The 23838-nt window shown below is 38.7% G+C and overlaps 1 protein-coding gene across 7 annotated transcripts in view; it reads left to right on the forward strand.

Moving 5' to 3' along the window:
* Positions 1-23838, forward strand: part of KATNAL1 (katanin catalytic subunit A1 like 1) — a 101094-nt gene that overhangs the window by 68084 nt on the left and 9172 nt on the right. For 5 of the 7 annotated variants that reach the window (XM_019447869.2, XM_019447866.2, XM_019447865.2 and 2 more), the window contains 2 exons: positions 12917-13043; positions 14642-14803. The exons of 1 other annotated variant lie outside the window; for it this stretch is intronic. In XM_019447869.2, coding sequence (XP_019303414.2) covers positions 12917-13043; positions 14642-14803 — 289 coding nt within the window. Of the gene's footprint in view, positions 1-12916; positions 13044-14641; positions 20277-23838 lie in introns of those variants that run through there. One more of the 7 variants, XM_019447870.2, reaches the window with a different exon arrangement.

A 23838-nucleotide genomic window follows, 5' to 3' on the forward strand; every position in this document is an offset into this window, starting at 1 on the left:
GACCTAATACAAATGTGCAAGCTGACTAAAGGGTTTATGTGAGGCTGTTGATTTCACGTCTGGTTCTGGAGCCTGAAGTCAGTAGCAAGAGTAGTCAGGAAGACAAGATGAAGTGGTGGAAAGAAAGACAAATTATAACCTCTGGGGATGAACTGGGACCCCATGAGAACATACTGGAACTCTCATTGTTGCTGGGCTCTCATTGCCTCTAAGACTTCCAACTTTGATGACTGGGATGTCCTATTGAAGAAGCTGGTACTGTTTGTAACAGTATCAAATATACACCTAGCTAAGGAGTCAAAAAAGCTGAAGAAAGAAATCTGCCCTAGCAGGGCAGAGCCAGCAGATAAGTGACAGTATGCTTGAGCTGCAAATGCACTTCATATTCTGAACCAATTTTCTGAGTTGATTCATTTCTGCCTTATAAATTTCACCCATAATGACTTATGTGGTGCACACTGAATCAGAACTATTCAGTGAGGAGAATTCTAGGAAATGAAATTACAGCTTTGCTTAAATTGACATAATACAAATCTATACACCTAATTTTTCTTTTATTGTCTGTAGGGTCTATAGTAATGGCTCAGTTTTCATTCCTAAAATTGGTCATTTGTGTTTTATCTTTATTGTTCTTGATCATCTTGCTCTAGAGATTTATCAATGTTACTAATCTTTTAAAAACTCAATATTTTGCTTTGCAACTTTTCTGTTTCCTATGTCATTGATTTTTTTCTCTTATTTTTATCATTTCTCCATTGTACTTTGAGTTTAATTTTCTCTTTCCAAAGTTAGAAATTTATGCTATTGATTTTAAACCTTTCTTCTTTTTTTAATATAAATATTTACAGCTATAAATTTCTCTTTGTGCACCACTTTGGCTTTATCCCACAGATTTTGCTATAGCATATTTTCTTTATTCAGTTAGAAATATTTTCTAATTTTCCTTTTTTTTTTTTTTGTTTTTGTTTCTTTGACTCTTGGGTTATTTAGAAGTTTGTGGTTTACTGTCCAAATATGTGAGGATTCTCTAGATATCTTCTTGTTGATTTTTAATTCAATTCCATTATAGTCAAGAACTACTCTGTAGAATGTCAATTTTTATTTATTTATTTATTTTATTTTTTTTTTTTTCAACGTTTTTTATTTATTTTTGGGACAGAGAGAGACAGAGCATGAACGGGGGAGGGGCAGAGAGAGAGGGAGACACAGAATCGGAAACAGGCTCCAGGCTCCGAGCCCTCAGCCCGGAGCCTGACGCGGGGCTCGAACTCACGGACCGCGAGATCGTGACCTGGCTGAAGTCGGACGCTTAACCGACTGCGCCACCCAGGCACCCCAGAATGTCAATTTTTAAATTGTATTGAATTTATTTTATAATTCAACATATAGTCTTTCTTGGTGACATGTTTTAGTTGCGATTAAATAGAATGTTGTTCTGTGTTTGTTGATTACAATATTCTGTAATTGTTGGTCAGCTCAAGTTAGTGTGATAGTATTGTTCAAATCTTCTAGATTCTTACTGACGTTTTTACTCTAGTTTTTTTTTTTATCAATTACTGAGAATGGGTTGTTAAACTTTTCAAATATGGTTGTGAATTTGTTTATAACTGTTTGCCCTAATTCTCTCAATTTTTGCTTTATGCATTTTGAAGTTCTGTCATTAGGTACCTAGATAGTTATCGTTGTTATACCTTCTTTGTCTTTCTACCGTTATAAAATATCTCTGTCTCTGGTTACATACTGTGGCTTGATGTTAACTTTTTTTTTAATGTTTATTTTTGAGAAAGAGAGTGAGCAAGGGATGGGCAGAGAGAGAGAGGGAGACAGAGGATTTGAAGTGGGTTCTATGCTGACAGCAGAGAACCCGATGCAGGGCTTGAACTCACAAACTGTGAGATTATGACCTGAATCAAGTTGGATGCTTAACCAACTGAGCCCCCCAGACACCCCAGCTTGATGTTTACTTTGATATTAATACAGCCTCACCATCTTTCTTCTGCTTACTGTTTGTATATCTGCTTTCTTCTTTAATTTTCACCCTGTCCTTATTTTTACAGTGTAGTTCTTGTAGACAGCATATCGTTGGGTCTTGCTATTTATCTAGTTTGTCTCTGTTTTTTAATTGGAGTATTTAGTCCATTTAAGTATAATGTAATTATTGATATGGTTATGTTTAAGTGTGCCATTTTGTTTGTTTCTCTGTACCTCTTCTCCTAATTTCTTTTGATAATTGATTTTTTATACACTTTAATTCCTTTATTGGATTTTTTTACCTGTACCTATTTTTTTAGCAGTTAACCTAGGGATTATAATATGTACCTGTAACTTCTCACAGTCAATTTAAAGCTAATACTGTACCACTTCATGTAAAATATAATAACTGTTTGCCTCCCTTTGCCTTTGTGCTCTTTTGTCATGTATTTTACACCTACATTCATTGTAGATCCCACAATATAATGAGATTTAAATTGTCAGTTTAAACTTAAGAGGAGCACAAAAAAGTAGTGTTTTTCATTTACCTACATATTTAACACCCCCGCTGCTCTGCTTTTCTTTTTTAAGGTCCAGATTTTCATCTGGGTCTATCTCCCATTTGTCTGGAAAACTTTCTGTAACATTTCTTCTGGTTTAAGGTCTGCCAGCATCAAGTTCAGTTTTTGTTATCTGAAATGTCTTTATTTCACCCTTATTTCTGAAGGATATTCTTGATCGATAAATAATTCTGGGTTGGGAAGTTTTTTTGTTTTGTTTTTTCTTTCATTACTTATGAGGATATCATTTTGTCATCTTCTGGCCTCCACTGCTTTTTGCTGTGAGGTTAGCTTTCATTCATCTCATTGTATATATAATGTGTTTTTCCCTCCTGGCTATTGTTTTTCAAAATCAGCTTTATCAAAGAATGATTTATATGTAATAAACTTTATCCACTTACAATGTGATGATGTTGACAGTTGTATACAGCATGAAACCATACCCCAATCAGGGTCCAGAACGTATCTTTCATTATGATAGGATTTCTTGTGCCCCTTTGTCTGTTCTTCTTTCTTCCCAACACCTTCTACCTCAGGCAACCACTGATCTGATCTTTGCCATTCTAATTTTGAATTTCATAAGTAGGATCATACAGTATGAATTATTTTGGACTGTCTTCTTCAGCATAATTGTTTTGGGATTTATCATTGTTATTTTTTTACTGGTGAGTAGTATTTCCTTTTATGGCCATATTACAGATTATTTATCCATTCTCTTATTGATGGACATTGCGTGGTTTCTGTTTTGAGACTGTTGTAAATAAAGCTGCTGTCAACATTCATGTTCAATTCTTTGTGTGGACACGTTTTCATTTCTTTTGGATAAATACCTACCAGTGAAATAACTGGGTCATGTGGTACTATATGTTTAACTATAGTGAACGGGTTGGATTTTCTTAAGTGGTTGTCCTCTGGTTGTTTTTAAGAGATTGTGTTTATCTTTTTGTTTTCAGCAGTTTTACTATGATGTACCTCTGTGGAGTTTTCCTTTTATTTATCCTATATGTATGTTGGACTTTGATATTGTTTCATAGGTCACTGGGACTCTCTTACATTTTTTTTCAGTCTTATTCAGATGGATAATTTCTGTTCATTTATATTCATGATCATTGACACTTTCTTCTGCCATTGCCTAATCTGCTTTCAATCTTGTCCAGTGAATTTTTCATTTCAGATATATTTTGTAAATCTAGCATTTCCATTTGGTTATTGTTTATAGTCTCCATTATTTTGCTGGGATTCCTCATCTCTTCATCCATTTTGTCCATCTTTTCCTTTAATTCTTTGAAATTTTCCTTTCAAAAGGTGGAACTTCCTTCCCTCCCTTTGAAAATGGATTGGATTTAGTGATTTGTTTCTAAGGAATAGAATATGGCAGAATGATGCTATCTATATATGACTTCCAAGGCCAGATCATAAAAAAGATAGTTTCTGCCTGGCTCTCCCTCTTTCAGATTATATGCTTTTGGGGAGGCCAGCTGCCACACCATGAATTCAAAGAGCCTGTGGAGAAGCCCATGTGAGAAGGAACTAACATGTCCCACCAAGAGCCAACACCAGCTTTTCTGTTATGTGAGTTAGCTGCCTTTGGATGACTGTAGGCCTGGCCTGTACCTTGACTGAAATTTCATGAGAGGCCCTGTATTAGTCAGGGTCTCTAGAGAAACAGAACCAATAGAAAATGTGTATAAAGAGACAGATTTATTTTAATGAACTAGCTCATGGAATTACAGAGACTGTCAAGTTTAAAATCTTCAGGGTAGGCTGGCAGGCTGGAGACTCAGGGTAGAGTTGATGTCACAATTAAAGTCTGAAGGCCCTTTCTGGGCACAATTCCCTCTTGCTCTGGGCAGGTCTGGCTTTTGTTCTGTTCAGGCCTTCAACTGATTAGATGTGGCCCATCTGCATTATGGAGGGCAGTCTGCTGACTGAATCCACTGATTTAAATACTAACATCATACAAAAACATCTTTACAGGAACATCTAGAATAATGTTTGACAAAATATCTGACACAGTGGCCCAGCCAAGTTCACATAAAATTAGCCATCATAGGCCCTAAGCTAGAGCTTTCTAGCTAAGCTTCTCCCAAATTCCTGATGCACAGAACCTATGAAGGTAATAAATTGTTATTTTAGGCCACCATGCTTTAGTGTAACTTTTTTATTCAGAAATAGATAATTGGGGGACACCTAGTGGCTCAGTCGGTTGAGCTTCCAACTCTGGCTCAGGTCATGATCTCTCAGGTCATGAGTTCAAGCCCCGCGTTGGGCTCTGTGCTGGCAGCTCGGAGCCCGGAGCCTGCTTCCGATTCTGTCTCCCTCTCTCTCTGCCCCTCCTCCACTCGTACTCTGTGTGTGTCTCTCTCTCAAAAAATAAACATTAAAAAATATTGTAAAAATAAGGAAATAGATCATTGATATACTACTTTAGAGTTTTTGTCAGCTAATTCTTATATGTGGAACACAGTTTCTATTGGCTGCTTTTTAATTTTCTTGACTGTGGGTCACCTTTTCTGTTTCTTCACATGTTCAGTAATTTTTATTGTATATTTTACACTGTGGAGAGTCTGGATCATGTTGTTTTTCTTTGAAGGGTACTGAATTTTATTCCAGCAGGCACTCAAATTTTTGGCAGAACTTAAGAAAAAGCCAATTTACAGTTACTTGCTGTCTCTTGGCTAATGCATGAAAAAAGTTGCCTCTTCTCTTTTGTTTTATATTTGTTTACCATAAAAAGACAAGTCTGGTACCAGTTTTTTCCTGATGATCAGAAGTGGAAGCCTCACCTATGACTTTTAGAACTTAATTTTTATAACATCTTCCTTACTCACTTTTGTGACTTGATCTCCAAGCTCTATAGTGTAATTAATTGGCTCACAGATTCCATCTCGCATTGTCTTTCCTGCCTGCTACTATGTATATACCATTAATTCTAATAATCTTGTTAACTTAAAAAGAAAAATGTTCTTTTTCTTAAAACATGCTTAAATTACTAGTTGAATTTACAACAATAATAAACTTATTTAAAGCACTAATGGAAGTGGTTCAATTTAGAACCTGGAAGCTGTTCTGGAATATTACACCTCCCAGAATCAGCTCCTTAGTGCCTGGCTCGCTCTCATATTAGCCGCATGAAATTTTGAAATTTGAGTGGTTTGTTACAGTTTCTGATTTACTGTTTCTTTACTTTCTCTTTGTTCCTCTTTTTACTCTTCCTTGTTTTCTAAAACAAATCTCTCTATGCTATCTAGTATATTTGTATGAAATGAGTTTTAACTTTACTACTGTATACAATGATTATAAATAAGAAATTAATGCTAATGGGGGAAAATAAAAGTTTTACTACTTGAACTGACACCATTTAAACTTTTGTACTTTGAACTTTAATTTACCATGATAGGGAGGAAAAAATGTAACTAGAAAAATAGTTGATGGTAGCAATTTTATGAACTGCTAAGGAGAACTTAGGTGTTGGGGAGAAACACATACTTTATGATACAAAGGTAGGAACTTAGCTTTCCTTGAAATATTGGCGAAGAGAATAGATTTGGCTGACTGAAGGGTTTTCTTCTAAACTTGTTTTCCCTTATGAAAACGTTGTATCCATTGTAGGTAATCACTTTTGAGTGCTTCTGTCTGCTCATTACTAGTCTGAAGGTCTGTACCTGTGACCACAGAACTTGAGAAATCGCTTTCTCCTAAAGTGCATCCAAACAGATCATCGTAATTAGAACTCCACTCTTTTTCTTTCATCCGTATTAATTCAGTAGGTGTTTATGTAGCTCTTTGCTATTAGAAAGACATTTATTGGGTTCTGTGGGAATATAAAGATAAGTAATGGACAGGCCTCATCCTTGGAGAACTCACTTTGTAGTTGGAAAGTAGGCATACGCTTAACCTAACTGCAGGGAAAACAGTGTAACATGCAGTGCCATTGTTCTCCGTGGTACTTTTCCTTTTCTTTTTAAAGTTTTTGTTTAAATTCCAGTTGGTTAATATAGAGTGTCATATTAGTTTCAGGTGTACAATACGGTGATTCATGACTTCCATACAACATCCGGTGCTCATCACAAGTGCCCTCCTTAATCCCCGTCACCTATTTAACCCATCCCCCACTCTGGTCCGTGGTACTTCGGAGTGGAGAATGAGGACTGATAAATTCGGACTGAGGTGCTTTGGGGAGACTTCATGGAGGAAGTTGCATTTTCACTCATTTCCAAAGAGAAAAACAGAAAAAAAAAAAAAAAAGAGAGAGAAAAACAGAAACAAAGGTGTGGTTGCTTGAAAACGAATAGATAGATAGCTCTTGTAGCTGAAGCATCTGGTAGGAGAGAAGGGTCTGGAATAGACAAAACAGCAACATGTGGAAAGACCTGAAAGAATGATATAGCAATCTAGGGTAAAATTAATGGCAAGAAGAGATTATATGAAAGTAAAAAGAAGTTGGAGGACATTTTATGAACACAAGCAACCTATGAAAGTAAAATTTTAGTTGGAAAAGGCGAAAAGTAAAACCATGAGAATAGATAATACCAAAGCCACCCGGAGGCCCCGGCTGGAGCTGTCTTGCTGGAGCACTTTCATGTTATCTCTGGTCATTCCATTGGCCCAGGCTGCTTCGGGCGCGGTGGCTTCAAGACAGTCCGATTTCATACGTGGTGGCCGTGGCTCCAGACGTTCCGCTAGGGGCGTTGCTTTTTATAACCTAGCCTTACAGGTCATATAGTGTCACTTCTCCTGTACCCTGGGTTGAAGCATTTACAAGCCCACCCATTTTCAAGAGGTGGGAATTAGACTACCTCTGGGTGGGAGAGCGTCAAGACCGCACCGCAGAAGCGTGTGTGGGATGAGAGAGACTCTCGCGGCCATCCTGGGAAGTACGACCTGCCATAGTTAACAAAAGGCAAAACAGCAGGCCCGGGTGAGCTTGGCCTTACATAAGTCTCTTCCTTCACTTTATGCATCTAAGTTATGGCAGCAACCGCCTGATCAGCTTAATGAACTCCCTTTTTCAGCCCCTTTCATTTAATTATATTTTGCTTTAGAATAACCTCCCTAAATCATTAAAGCATCATAGAGTCTCTTAGAGCTGAGTCTAATTTTCCATCACATCGGGGTCAGAGTTCTTTGTTTAGTTGTGCGTGCGTGCGTGTGTGTGTGTGTGTGTGTGTGTGTGTTTACCATAAGTTCTTATCTGTCTTATTTATATCTGTCTTATTTTTATTTATTTATTTATTTATTTACTTATTTATCTTATTTATATCTTATTTATTTATTATCTTATTTATATCTATTTGTGTTTCTCAGTCCTCTTTTGTACTTTTCTACTTACCATCCTCCCTCCCCGCCTCTGGTATATATATGTGCTTCTTTCTACTTCCATGTCATTATTTATGGTACTCCCATTTCCAGATTTTCTCCCTTTTCCACTCTATTTAAATTTTATTGGGGCACCTGGCTGGCTCAGTCAGTAGAGCATACGACTCTTGATCTCAGGGTTGTACGTTCGAGCCCCACATTGGCTGTAGAGATTACTTAAATAAAACTTAAAAAAAAATTATTGGTTTTTCAAAGTTGGCATTAAAGCATCTCATTCTGTGAAGGCTTCTTTTGGCCTGGCCTGTCTCCCTTGTGTAGACTTCACTTCCCTGGGTTATCTGTCTCCCAGATGTTCCTTAATAGAAGGGATCTGGCTTTTCTCTGTCTCCCTCTAATCTTGTTTGTCGATTGACTGATGGTGGTGGTGGGTGGGTGTGGGGGCAATGAACAATTTTCTGAGTGCTGACTGTGGGCCAGGCTTTACATCTATTAACCCATTTCCCCCTCACAACAGTCTTATGTGGTAGATTCTGTTCTTATCTTTATTTGACATGTGAGGAAACTGAGGCACCGAGAGGTTAAGTATCCTACCCAGTGAGGCAGAGCAGGGCAGTGAACCCAGGCGGTCTGGCCCCAGAGTGTGCACTCGTGTTCTTCTGCACTGGACCTCCAAGTGTGCGCAGGGAAGTTGTTATTACAAGAAGTGTATGATCCTTTTAACAATGTTTATTTAAATTTAGAATGTATATTAACTTGGTTATGTAGTATTGGTGGTTCTTGACTATTAACCTATTAATTACTTGTTAAATCCTTTCACAAGGTTATTAAATATCATTCATACAGTTTTATAGAGCTGATAAATCCTACTTGGAACCTTCTAACAAACCACTGATACAAGCAGAATTAGAAGTCACTTTCCCCAAATTACAGTTACGAGGGAAAAGGATGCTTCCAACTAGGGCTTCAGTACTGGCTTATACTCCAGAGTTCATTTAAGGTGACTGTCGGGAACTTTCTTTCTATGGGATAATACAGTATATTAAACTTGGCATTTGAGTTCTTAGGGCAGGCTGCAGTTAAACATTCTGATTTCCAAATACAATGAATTCTAGCATCAGGACTAAAAGAGCAAAGTGATCTTTGTTCACTAACACGTTGTGTGTGGAGCACTATGAAGTCACGCTTACGTTAAGTCTGGAGTTCTTACGGAGGCATCGGGAGCACCGCCACTTTGTGTAGCAGCAGACCTGGGAGCTTCCTGCCCCTCCCTCTTTTTCCCCACCCCCCTCGGGCTGGCCACCTGAGTACAGGACTTCTTTGGCCCCATACCTCAAGTGATGGGCCTGCTGGCTGGGGATGGACAAAGATAAGGAGCCTCCTTACTTCCAAATTAAGGAATTCTGGAGGTAAAGATTGCCTAGTCACACTCTTTTTTTCTGGCGATCCCAGATAACGCGTGCTTGCTTCTCTTTCCACTGTGGCTGCCCTTTGCGTTGCTTTGCTCTTGTCTTACTTTGTGTGAGTGAGAAATAGAACTCACAATGGAAGCGTATTAAAATTTAGTTCAATCTATCCAATAATTGGCAAACAGGCAGATAACTACCTCTGTAGCTCAAGAAATGGAACGTTATCAGACTTCAGAAGCTCCCAGTATGTTCTTTCCCTAGCACAGCTCCCTTCTTGCCCCCTACTGGTAATCACTGTTATTCCTTTTATGGAAATACTTTGTTTGTTTCCCTTATAATTTTCTCGCCTAATAATATATCCCCAAAGTTTAACCTTTTTTTTTTTTTTTTTTTTTTTAAACTTAAATGGAATCACACTGATTGTGTTCCTCTGTAGTTTGCTTCTTTGGCTCCAGTACATTTTTAAGATTCATCCATATTACGATTTCTAGATGCTGTTCATTTTTGTTGCTTATAGCATTCCATTGTATCAGTCAGCAAGGTATGCCACAACAAAGTACCACGGACTGGGTGGCTTAAACAGAAATTTATTTTCTCAGGCTACAAGGCCAAGGTCAAGCAAGGTGTCCTTTCATTCTGGAGCCTCTTTCCTTGGCCTGTAGGTGGCCATTTTCTTCCAGTGTCTTCAGGTGGTCTTCCTCCGTGTGTGCACGTGGGTGTGTGTGTTGTGTCCTAATTTCCTCTTCTTATAAAGATACCGGTCAGACTGGATTAGGGCCCACCCCTATGACCTCGTTTTTACTTTAATTACCTCTTTAAAGGCGCTATCTCCAAATACAGTCACATTCTGAAGTATTGAAGGTCAGGGCTTCGACATAAGACTTCAGTAGGAGGGACACAATTCGGCCTGTGATATCCATTGTGTGATTGTACCACGATTATCCGTCATACTATTTGGTGGACATTTTGGTTCTTTCCAGTTTTAGGCAATTACGAACAGTGCTGCTGTGAATATTTTTATACTTGTATCATGGTGAAAACGTCTAAGCTTCCTTAGGTTAAGATGCCGCATTCCATCCTTGCAGCGAATTGCGGGTCAGGCTGCATAGCTGGAACAATAGTCGATAAATCCTGTCTGTCTTCCCAAGTGGTTGTTGCACTTTAGACTTCTACCCGCAAGGTGTGAGAGTTCCTATTGCTTCCCATTTTTCCAAAACCTAGTGTTTTCCAAAACCTCAGCCTTTTTCGTTTATACCAGCCTCTTGGTGTGCAGTGCTATCTCACTGTGGTTTAATTTTTATTCTCTTCATTATTAAATACAGTAAAGCCTTGGTTTATGGGCATAATTCGTTCTGGAACCTGCTTGTAATCCAAAGCACTTGTCTATCAAAGCGAATTTCCAGAACCATTGGCTCAGTTGTGATCCTGTGACATTTGGTGTCACGTACTGCTCGTTTTGCAAGACGTCGCTCGTTTATCAAGTCAAAATTTATTCGAAACGTTTGCTCGTCTTGCGGAACGCTCGCAGAACAAGTCACTTACATTCCAAGGTTTTACTGTAATTTGAATATATTTTCCTTTATTTATTAGCCACTTGGATTTTGTTGTTATATATCTGTTCAAGTCTTTTGCCCATTTTTCTTAATTAGGTGGTCTGATCTATTTTTGGTTTTTGTAGTTCTTTAAATATTCTGGATATATAAGAACTTTGTTACTTATATACATTGTAAATATCTTCTCAAACTCTGTAGCTTGTGTGTTTTCACTCTATTTAGAGAGTCTTTTGATGAATTAGAGTTCTTAATTTTAATGTGGTCAGTTTATCAATCTTTTCCTTTATGGTCAACTTTCTGAATATATATATATATATATATATATATATATATATATATATATGTCTTAAGAATATTCACTCTGAAGTCATTAAGATATTTCCTGTTTTATCTTTTAAGATGCTCATAATTTTTGCATTTTACATTTAGGGTAGTAATATATCTGGCACTGATTTTTATGTATGGTACGAGGTAGGACCCGATTTCATCCCCCCCCCTCCCCCCCAGTAAATAGCAGTTCTGGGATCCTTTCTCCCACTGCTGGAACCACCTGTGTCATAAATCAGGTATCCATAGTGTATGCTTTGATCTACTTCTAGGCTCCCTATTCTGTATCATTGATCTATTTACCTGAGTCCTAATGCTTTGTAATAAGTCTTACATTCTGATAGAGCAGTTCCTCCCATCTTACTGTTTTTCCAGACTGTCTTAGTTGTTCTTGTTTCTTTCCATTGCCATAAACATTTCAGTATCTGACTGTTCAGATCCACAAACAAAATTGTTGTGGTCTTTACTGGAATGCAAAAGCATTTTTATATGCCGTATGATCATTTGGAGGAATTGTCAATGTCATGAAATACAAAACAAACATCGGGGAACTGCTTTAGATTAAAGAAGACTAAAGAGATAAGCGAGAAGACTAAAGAGATAACTAAATACAATGTGTGATGGTTTTTAAGAAAATTATAAAGTCCTGGGGAAAGTGGGGACATTTTAATCTGGATTGTCTATTAGATGATTCTAATGTACCAATGTTAAATTTCCTGGCAAGTGTGATAGTTGAATGGATACCTTTGTTCTTAGGATGTACATGCTGAAGAATTTAAGATGAAGTGTGATTGCCTACAGCTAGCTCCCAATTCAGGAAGCAGTGGGGAGGAGGAGAAGGGAGTGATAATGGCAAAATGTTGACAATTGATGAGTCTAGATGGAAGATAAATGGGTGTTCATTGTTTTTTTTTTTTTTAACTGTAGATTTAAAATAAATCTAAACTTTTCAAAAGAAAAGTTGGAGAAAATTAAATTTAATTTGATATATCAGGAAATAGTAGAAAGCCAGATCCAACCTAAGTTTGCGTTCTCTTAGTGTGCTGTATTAAATAGCGAATTTGCCACTAAAACTGATGGTAAAAAAAGCAAGCATGATTGGTTATTTAAATAATTCTGTACTTCATTAGAGCTTACACAATACACATTCTCATCGTACTGGAACATTAGATGTCTGTGGGCTAGCTCTCCAGGTAAAAATACGTTAATATGTTTTTTGCGACAATTGCCGATTTCCTCTATCATAGGAAATCTTTTCTATATCACACTAAAAGGTGAGCAAAGTGATTCACAGGAGTTAGTCCATGTAGTCTAGTTTTATAAAACTAGGCCAAATGTTGTTTTACTAAAAGAATGTCTGGTACTTGCATATTAATGTTGAATATTAATGATTTTATTTTTAATAAGGATTTTATTTTTCATGAGGGATCACAGACCCTTTGTTTTCAAATCTGTATTTCACAATCTTCTTCACAACTTTTTGAATATATATGTTTATATCTTAAGAATATTTACTCTGAAGTCATTATATTTCCTATATTTCACAATCTGTGTTTAAAACTCTCAGTTTTGTTTCAATTTTTAGTTATTGAGCCAAGGCACATAGGAAGTTAAATAATTCTGAGTCATGCAATGAGTTGGTGATACTAGGTGAACTCAAGTTATTGACTCCTTTTTGCATTAGTCTCTTTCTTTTCCTAAATGTTGATATGCGATTTCTCATCAAAATGATTTGTGAAGTAAAACATCTAACAGTAACAACAAAAAAATCTTTTAACAGCAAAAGGAAGAACTGAGCTTCTGAAGATCAATCTTCGTGAGGTTGAACTGGATCCTGACATTCAGCTGGAAGATATAGCAGAAAAGATTGACGGCTATTCTGGTGCTGATATAACTAATGTTTGCAGGTATTTTTTTTTAATAGTCTGTGACTTTTAGATATCAGGTATAGATTTGACATGAGGACTGGTCTTAAAGTCAGTATAGTTATTAAAACCTTTGACGTGAAAGCAGCAGTCCATTTCCTTGAAATGGTTTCTCATTTGTCTTCTTTTTTCTTTTTTTTTTTTTACATAGCTTCATTGGTCATTGTTATATGAATAAATATATAACAATATGGTCACCTTTTCTGTCTTTGGTTTTTAAGAAATTTTACTTGGTAATAATGATTTTGACAAGCCAAGGTCAGTTTAGCCCTAAATTGGAGCCTAGCTGCATCAACATAAAATAATATTTCGTTTGGGTTAGTATTATTTTACCATATGCAGAAGAGCAAGCAAAGTTGATCAATTTAAGCTGGGAAATATATAATATATACTTATATATTTAGTAACATCATAATTTAGTGACATCATAATTTGTAGATAATTCACATCACCCAATCCTTTTAAGCTGGGAAATATATCATGTTATATAAGTATATATTACATATTTCCCTTTCAATTTAGTGACATAATAATTTATAGACAATTTACATCACTCAAAGAAGAGGATTTTCTTTTCTTTATTTGGGGGGGGAGGGGAGAGTGCAAGTGGGGGAGGAGCAGAGCTGGAGACAGAGGATCAGAAAGGGGGTCCGTGCCGACAGGCTGACGGCAAGCAAGCCCGATGTGGGGCACGAACCCACGGGCCGTGAGATCATGACGGGAGCCGAAGCCAGACACTCAATCCACTGAGCCACCCAGGCGCCCCAAGAGGATTTCCTTTTAGTTGTCACCTTCTTAACTGTACTGAAATTGACATCAGTAGCCTTTCTTTAAAACTATAACATCTGTTGTTTCTCACTCTAGATACTAGTATTTTTCATGTGCATCTAAGTTTAGCGGCACATAATCTCACAGTAGTTTCTAGTGTCACTATAATAAAATATATAAAATTTTGAAGTTTTGGTTGGGTTGGCTTCCTATTAGCTTTTTCGTGAGCATTATCCGCCTCTTCGAAACCTTGATAATAATTTACAGTTGCTCAGAGTGGAGCTGAAAATAAGATCTGGAAGAGCTCGATTTTATCCCTTTTGTAGCCCAGCGATGCTCCATGTGGAGAATTCCACATCCACTATATGTAGATACATTCATGTTCCAAAGAAGGAGTTTCCTGGCTTTACCTCCTCTAATTAGGTTATAGACAAACTGGTGTAAGATTTGGATGATGTTGACCTCAGCCATGTGTTCATTGTCAAGTATGCAAATCAGCAGTTCACAATTCACTTCTGTTTCCCAACTTTCTTGGCTGCCTTGGAAGAGCAAGTGAGGAAAAGGAAATTGGGTACTAGCTGAGCCTAACCGAGACTCTTTGGATTCACTAATAGTACATTTCGTGTTTAAGTCATTTACATCCTGCTTTAACCTTTCTTGCGCCCTCAGATAGCTCTAAAATGGGAAATTCTGAGCAGCATCGTAAAAACATAGAAAACGATCTTTTGAATGTTTTGTGTTAACTTTCTTACAGTTGAAAGCGTTTAAAACATTTACATCAGTATGTATTCACTGATCTTGTATGTTTTTAGGGATGCCTCTTTAATGGCAATGAGACGGCGAATCAATGGCTTAGGTCCAGAAGAGATCCGCGCACTTTCTAAAGAGGAACTTCAGATGCCCGTTACCAAAGGAGACTTTGAATTGGCTCTTAAGAAAATTGCTAAGTCTGTCTCTGCTGCAGACTTGGAGAAGTATGAAAAATGGATGGTTGAATTTGGATCTGCCTGAATTTCTGTCAGCTCTTTCATTTCTGGTATTTTTACTTATAAAATGTGGAGAAATTCCCTGCAGTTTTTTTTAAAAACAGGTTTAAAACTTCTCATTGGAGAGATTTTTCCCTTACAGGAAAAAAAAAAAGAAAAACCCAAACCACTGAGAGTATAACCGTAGTTGAGAAATGAGAAAAGCTTACATAGAGAGCCTGGTAGTCTCCACCACCTGGCTTTGCGCTGGTATCCACGTGTGCACATGTGAATAGTGCACATCCAAACCAAGGTGTCAGGGAGGCCGAAGGAAGCGCTCCGCGTGCTCTTGTAGAAACTTGTTTACAAAAGGTTTAGAGGGACCTCTTTTTCTCACGTGCGTCTGTTGGCTTTTTTTGCTTTGTTTTCTTCCATTCTTTGCTCTGAACACGAGGGACCTAGATACGTTGACTTTTAACAGCAACACTGCGTTTGCGTCAAATTCCTCGTTCGTTGTTAAAAACGAGAGTTTGGAATTAAATAATGAACTTGTTAGTTAAGCCTTTAGAATTCAACTCTTACTGTTGCCGTCTATCATATGGTTGAATTTTAACCCTTCCTCCCCCCACCATTTCTTCTGTTAGCCATCTCATCATTTCTTCAGCTTTACATATCCTCATGCCTCGTGGTCTTTGAGACGTTTTGTCAGGTGGTGTCTCTGGGCTTCAGTATTTTTTGCTGGTACTTAACATTTCACGTTGGAAGGATGAGAAGAATGTAGTGATTGCATCAGATGCATTTCTTCATCCTAGACTTCTGGGTTTGTTTTCGCTTTTCTTTCAATACATTCAAATAGATAAGACCTTTACTTTCCTCAGCTCTAGCAATGTTTGATTTTTGCTGAACTTGACTTTCATATACTAAATAAATGCGTGGGTGTTCGAAACAAGTCCACTCTTTTGTGGCTAATGCAAAACAAAACAAAAATCGTTTTAATTATCCAGATAGCTTGTTTAACACAATAACATTGTACATAATGAGTGATGTTCATTTGAAAATTTTAGAATTATTCCTTGTCTAGGTTGAGAACTTGTACACCGCAGTGTACATTAGGATAAGATTAGGATAGAAATCTGACATGCACATGTCACGGTCAAAAGAGGCCAGAGAAAGTAGATGTGTCTAATCACGAGTAAAATATCCTGGTGTTAGTTGTTTTAAATTACATTTATCCCATTTTGGTTGGGCATCCTATGCTTTAATGGTGATGCTTTTTAAAATTTGTATTTGATGAGATCTTGAAGTCTCAATTTTGGAGAGCAGCCACTGGTTTAAAACTAAAAATAATAGAACTTTTTAGATACGTAACAAAAAAACCCTTTTAGTATCTTGCTTTAAGAGATTTTTTTCCCCTACTAAGAATTGCATAATTTTCAGAGAACTTAAGTCTGATTCTAAACTCCAGTATTTTATAGAATGCTATAAATTACCCCCTGCTTCCCTGAGGTATAGATTATAAGAGTTAAAATCATAAGGCGTCGTAATTTTATTTTACCTCTTTTTTATTTAATTCATTTAAAGAAATTGAAATAAGTTTTCTTTTATTCATGACCTTTTAAAATAAATAAATGATCACACTAAGATAATCTTGCAAACAGTTGCCATCTAGTAACATATTTTTTTCCCCTGAAGTCCTAGGGGCAGTCGTTAATACATTTGTGTTTTGATTGCTAAAACTTCTATTTTGGTTGACTAGTTAGACACTTTTTCTAGGTTTTGTGTTATTTGTGTGGGTATGTATTTCTTCTTCTTTTTAAAATTCTTCACGGATAATAGCATGGTGATCGCGATTTTTAAAAAACTATCAGTTAAGTAGTATTTGGACACTCAAGCTTCCTGGAACCTTATCTGCTTTGTTGAGAGTCAGCTGTGCTTTTTTATTTCCCTCATTTCTCATTTTGCTCTGTCAGTGGATGGCAAATGCTTTGTATTTCTTTTTTCTTTCTTTTTTTTAATGTTCATTGTTTATCTTTGAGAGAGAGTGAGTGGGAGAGGGGCGGATAGACCGGGGGTGGTGGGGGGGTGGGGGGCAGAGGACCTGAAGCGGGCTCTGGGCTGCCAGCCGGGAGCCCAACGCGGGGCTTGAACTCATGAATCGTGCGATCATGGCCTGAGCCGAAGTTGGACGCTCAACTGACTGAGCCACCCAGGCGCCCCAATGCTTTGTATTTCTTAAACCCCTTAAAGGATCCCAAGGAGCTTCCCCAGGTCTTCTATCCGGCCTTTACTGTACATCCTGTGTCCACTGTCTTTATTGCAAGACAGGGTGTTGCCTTACCCAGAATGAGAAAATTGTTGTCTTTTGCTTTTTTTCTATGTTGCATTACCAAATTAGAAGGATGTGGTTCCTTTACTTCATCTGAAAACATGAGTGCTTTGGGCTCTGCAACAAAGTGATGTTAGGACTGAGTTTTGTGCAATTCTGTCTTGCACATACCTGATCGGATAGTCCCTTTGTTCAGCCACCTTGCACTGGTTGCTTACTGTGTACAAGACCCTTGGAGGGGGAGCTCTGTGGCTTACAGAGTTGGGCCAGGTGGTCGTGCAGTACTGACTCTGGGCCCTTTCTGTAATTACACCGTGTGGCTTCTGGCTCCAACTAATGAGATGAGTCCACATCATAAAAGGAGAGGCGCAGTAGTCTGTGTGTGCTTTGGAAAGATAATATTTACAGGTGTTTCTCTTTTTCCTTTAAATGTTTCAAAATAAGAAATTTGTTTGAACAAGGTCACTATTATAGATCTGGCTACTTTCATGAATCATTTCCTGAAGTTCATGTTTACGGTAAACACGTAGCCATGTAATTGTGTATGCACGTTCCGTGTTTATTGTGAACATTTTGCTCTCACAATCACTTTATTTTTTAAAGGAAATTTGTGTTGATGAAATGGGCCAGATAAATGGCTTTTAACTGTAGGCTGAAACCTTCTAGAAGTCCAAGCAGGAAAATAGACGATGGTATCACAGATTTTTATCTTCTCGTCAGTAGCAGTGTAGAAATTCTAGAATGATCAAAAACACGCTTTGGGCTTGGACTTCTATCTTCTGAACTACCAAGACAGCTTGGAACAGGAAACATGTGGTCTAGCTGCATAATTATGGGCTTCAGTTGAGCCCCTGAGATTACAGTTTTTATGATGTGATATTTGACTGTCAAAGTATAGGCTGAAACCACTAATTACTCAAAAAGGGGGCGAGCAAATATCTGGTGAATCTCCGATGAACAAACATACAACCACGTCAAGAATAAAATGTGCGTTAACAGCCAGATTTATAATGTGACTGTCACTCTACCACTTGGCTAATGTACCTGACTCCTCTGAACACAAAGTTATTGATATTCTGTAGGTTTTGCACAGCTTGAGTTGCTGTTAACCCTTGCCTTGGAGGTTTCTTATATGTACACTCTTGAATCTGTGATGGGAATTGTAAAACGGAAGCCGGTTGGCATAATTACGTGTCACTCTCCCCCACTCTGACTGCAGCTCGAGTGAAGGGCTTAGGCAGGTATTTTCACATTGCGTGGGCCTTGGCTTCTTCAGTGTTAATCTTGATTATTGCGTCTTTTTTGTGTAATAGTAGGGCCCCGCTCTTTCCTTCATCATAAGTGATAAATCACCTTAGCTTGTATCCTGTGTGATAGGCATAAAATGTTAAGGATGTTTTCTGGCCTTTTCCGAGAAAGGGCCACATGAACTTGCGTGAAACAGTAGTAATTATTCTTTTCACATTTTTTTGTAACTTTTGTTCCTTAACTGTTTCGATTGTATATTTTTTACATACCACTTAATCTGTGATGCACATAATATTTATGTGAATCTAAAAATCTGTCATAACAGAAAAGAATAGGAATTACAGTTGGAGGGCTTGTTAGGGAACAAAAGTATGTGAGCCCCAAATGTTATATTCTCATCTCCACGACTTATTTTGGCAGAGAAAGCTAGAAACTCCATTATAATTACTATATTTATCTATTTATACCTTCAAATTGGGCTTTTCATACTTATTTATTTAATTTTTAAGAACATTTGCTTTTTTTTTAAACGTTTATTTATTTTTAAGAGAGAGCACGTGAGCAGGGGAGGGGCAGAGAGAGAAGGAGACAGAGGATCGAACCCACAAACTGCGAGGTCATGACCTGAGCTGAAGTAGGATGCTTTTAACCGACTGAGCCACCCAGGCGCCCCTAAGGACATTTGCTTTTAATTTTGTTTCTCAATGTGGAAACTGTGGGAGTACGTTAAAAATAAAATGCCTAAGATAATAGATACATTTTTAAACATTCACAGATTAACAATAATTCTTGAAATATTTATTAGGTTTTTTTGGCTCTGGACAACTCTTTAGCTCTATGGTATTTCTAAATTTCCGAGTGATTTATTAATAAAAAAAAAAAAGGAAAACTATTAAGGTAATATCACTTATTCTTTTTATTTTACCATTCTTATTTCTTGATCAACCTTAGTTCATTTATGTCTATAAATCAACTAGATACTGCTTTGTCCCCAACAGTGTGTAGGTTTTTATACATTTGGGAATTTGGCACAACAAATAGGGAATTAGCGTAGAGGTTTTCTTCCAGTAAACGGGCTCCCATTTGATTTTGTGTTCAAGACTATAAAATGCACTTTTGTTTGACAACCTCTGACATGACTAAATATTGCCCTTTGGAAAACCTGAATCTTTGCACTTGTTATCTCCAGAGTCTACCTCAGTCACCCAGGCTTAGTTTTAGGAGGAAATGAACTGAAACCATATTTAAATTCTGTTCATCATCTATGCAGACTTGTTTCTTCAAGTACTTCCTTTTCTCTCCTCCTGCCCTTTTCCCGCTGCCTTTTTTTAAACCTTGAAGTTTTTATTTAACATACTTGCTTTTGCAAAACCGTCTATTCCAAATTAAGCCTCTGTGACATGTCTGGATGATCTTAATTCCCTTTTTGGTATGGCTTCATTATTGGGATGTGTTTCGTTTCAACAAGCAGTTTCAAACACAACACACATCCCCTTCTTTTCTCGTGGCTTCATAAACGCAAAGTAATGTGATGACATGAAAAATCTTGGAACCCAACCGTTCCTGTGTCCACTTTCTAAGAACCCACATGTGTTTTCTGAAAACGCACAAAAGTGGACACACGTCTGTTCACGTGTTGATACGGCAACAGGGCATCGACTTCAGGTACCGTTGTGTGGGGACAGTTCCCAGGGAATCATTACACGTTAAGACGGTTTATGTATGGTTACGAATTTTGTCTCAGTGTTTGTCTCAGTATTTTGACCCTAATTTAAAGAAAAAGGTGTTTCTGAATTGTATTTATGAAACGTGCTTTTCCTTACGTTCTGTGCTGCTACTTTGCTGGTCTCGTGAGCTTAGCTGTCTCTGTGCATAGGTTACGATTGGGTAATAAATCTCTAGAGTGTTGCTCGTTGGTGTTTTCTTTGCGGTTCATGTTTGATCTGCGGTCACTGCGTTAATGAGAGTAAGAAACCTTTCACTAGTAAGAAATGACTTTCCCAAGTATCAGTTCTTAAAAGATCACATACGGTAAACCTGACCTCTTCCGTTTGCCACGCGTTATATTACTGATTTCAGGGTTGATGAACATGAGAGAGACTTTTCAATTAATTCTAACTGGTGTAATAACTATACTTGCCTTATTTATAGGACGCCACTGTAAAAAGGATATCTCGTATGGTGACTCTTCCAGATGACTGTATCTTATCTTATTTTATGAATCCCCCTCCATTTTTGAATTCGTGGACTTTATTTTTTTGAGCAATTCAGGTTTACAGAGAAATTCAACAGCGGGGAGAGTTCTTCCTCCCTGCTTTGCTCCCTCCCCCGCCCCGCAACGCTTCAAGCCCCCTTTATGAATATCTTGCTTTAGCATAATACATTTGTTATATATACTTGAATCAATATTGATACGTTATTATTACATAGTTACTAAAGTACACAGCGTACATTAAAGTTCACTCTGTGTGGCACAGGCGCGTGGGTTTTGGTCACAGTATAATGTCGTATATCCACCATCACGGGATCGTACAGAACAGTTTCAGTGCCCTAAAAATCCTCCTGGCTCTGACTGTTCATCTTTCCCCCGCCCCGCTCCTCTGGGAAGCACTGATTTTTTTTAACTGTCTCTGCACTTCGCCATTTCCAGAATGTTACATAGTCAGAATCCTACTGTTACTTAACAATATGCACTTAAGGTTCCTCCGTGTCTTTTCGTGGCGTGATAGTTCATTTCTTTTTATCACGGACTAACATGGATGTTACGTGGATATTCCAGTTTGTTTGAAGGACATCTTGGTTGCTTCCAAGTTTAAGAAATCGCTATAAACTACTAAAAGCATTCATGTACAGGTCTTTGCGTGGACGTACGTCTTCAACTCATTTGAGTAAATACCTAGGAATGCAGGGGCTGGAATGTGTGCTAAAGAGTATGTTTAATTTCGTAAGAAGCTGCCAAACCATATTCCACGCGAGCCGTCCCCGTTTGCGTCCCCAGCCGCAGCACGTGAGCGTCCCGGTCGTCCCACATCCTGTCCGGCATCTGGTGTTGTCAGTGTTGTGATTTTGCCTCTGGAAAGTGTGTCCCGGTTTAACATTGCCGTCGCCATTCCCAGTTCTGTAGTGACAGGGCACGCATCTCCTCATATGCTTATCTGTTTTCAGTTGGCTTTTATCGAAGCCTTGCCAAAATGTATCACACTTGTTCTCCGAGTTTGTAACAGAGAACTTGAACTTCACCTTGGCTTTGTGATTCGAGGTCATCCTGAAGACATGCTACCCCCAGCAGCTGGTGGGGGGCGAAGTAGCAGCGTTTTTCTGTCTGTCACTCACTGGCCTTTGAGTTTTGGTGTTTGCTCTTAACAGCATTTTTACTCTTCTGTCATCAGACTGACAACCTCTATTCCTCTTCCAGGTCCTGCCCCCAGTCTGTAGTGAACCCAGTGAAAGAGTCGTTAGGCTTGTTCGAATTACGGGTAACTTCAGGAGGACAGCCAGCTGGGGATGACGACTGGTAGGGAGCTGCAGTCTCTGAGCTCTGGTGCTGTGTGTCATTTCCCTAGGCTGTGTGTGGCCTTCTTAGCTTTATCTTTGGTGCCCAGAGGTGTTCCTGGCAGACCCAAGGGCGAAGTAGATGTTTATGCCTGATTATGTTGTCACGTAGTTGTTTCCCACTCCCTTTGGTCCTTGCTCCTTTCTCCAGTACGTGTTTCCGATGCTGCCTCGTGATGTGTCGTGCGGATTGGCTCACGCGGCGGCGCGTACTTGAATGTTGGGGTGTTTGCCCGGTGGAGGCAGGACTGAGTTGGGAACCGTGGGGGGAGGCGTAAGTATCGCCCGGCCAGCGTCAGCTGCCGCCTTGCAAATGGATAGCCGGAAAGGCAACGTGGGCTGTCAACTCAGGCTCGGATTCTGGAGGCAACTCCCTGCGTGCTCCCTTCCTTCCCTGGCTGGACGTGACCTCAGGCAGATACAGCTGGCCCAGACAGACACGGGGATTCACCTGGGATGCGTCCGGCTCCTTGCTCACCACCACCGCTCCTGTCACACCAGGACGGTGTTCACGGGCTACTTCCTATCCCCTTCATGATCAGAAAAGTCTCATGGCCAACTCTTCTCTAATGTTAAGTTTCCTGAGATCTTCTGCGGACCTTTCACGCAAGTTTTGAGAGACACTCAGCAGCAACCCAGGGTGCTGAGACCTGAAATTGGGAGCAAATGACTTGGTCCAGTCCCCTCGTGTTACAGGTGAAAGACCGGAACGCAGAGAAATGTTCTGATGTGCATTCAAGGTCACATTTTGAACGGGGAAGTAGCACTTGTATCTATTTTTGATCTGAGACAATGCTACAGAGAAGCTGTAAAGCAAGCAAGCAAGATGTTTCCTGAGGACCTTTAAGCCTCTGAAGCATAGCAGTGGAGACTATTCACCCAAGTTAATGATGGTTAAAAATAAGAAATAGGAGCTAAACTGACACCATAGATTGGAACTAACGTTTATAACGTTTGCTATGTGCTAGACACTTTACCTTACCTTTATTGTTTTATTAAATCTGTGCATTAGCTCTAAGATTTACTGTTACTCTCTTTTTGCAGAAGAGGAAACTGAGATTTATAAAGTGACTTGCTCTAGTCATTTGGCCCCTAAGAAGCGGAGGAAGGAATGGACCTAGGTCAGTTTAGCCCCACAACCTGTTTCTTTGCCGTAGTCCAAGATTACTTTTAACAGTGTAAATGCAAAAGTACTCAATTCTTTTCTTTTTAAAAAATTTGTAATGTCTATTTATTCTTTGAGAGAGAGAGAGAGAGAGAGAATGAGCAGGGGAGGGGCAGAGAGAGAGGGAGACACAGAATCCAAGGCAGGCTCCAGGCTCCAAGCTGTCAGCACAGAGCCCGATGTGGGATTCAAACCCACAAACCGTGAGATCATGACCTGAGCCGAAGTCAGATGCTCAACCGACTGAGCCACCCGGGCACCCCTAAAAGTACTCAATTCTTGAAATAAATGTTACACTCACTCATTTTTCTGAGGTTAGTAATCACTGTTACCTTCTGTTTCCTATGATGCTTTTTTGCCAGGAGACTTTTAGGCTCTTGTGTTGTGGGATTAAAGTGATTTGGAGAATGTCACTGTTATTTGCTGTAGGTGTATATAAATATACACCTTCTTGATTTTCACGACAGGCTTTATTATACGAACCAGTCATTCTAAGACGTTCCACAAATTATATTTAGACCACCAACTTAAGCGACATAAAGCTCCATCGGTTATTTTTATTAATAAGATCCCTGACAGTGCTCTGCCCACTGGATGACAGCTCCAGAGTCATTAGCTGTGTGTATGGTCACCGTCGGTTACCAGGAGAGCTGGCCCTGGGGTTGGGGTCTGTATTTGAAGCACTACCCCGGAGCTGAGTTTACTTCTGAATGTTCAGGATGTTTCCAATTAGCACATCTTGAATAGCTTCTT

Source organism: Panthera pardus, unplaced genomic scaffold, assembly GCF_024362965.1.
Source record: "Panthera pardus isolate Hobbes unplaced genomic scaffold, ASM2436296v1 HiC_scaffold_1, whole genome shotgun sequence".
Classification (NCBI taxonomy): Eukaryota; Metazoa; Chordata; class Mammalia; order Carnivora; family Felidae; genus Panthera; species Panthera pardus.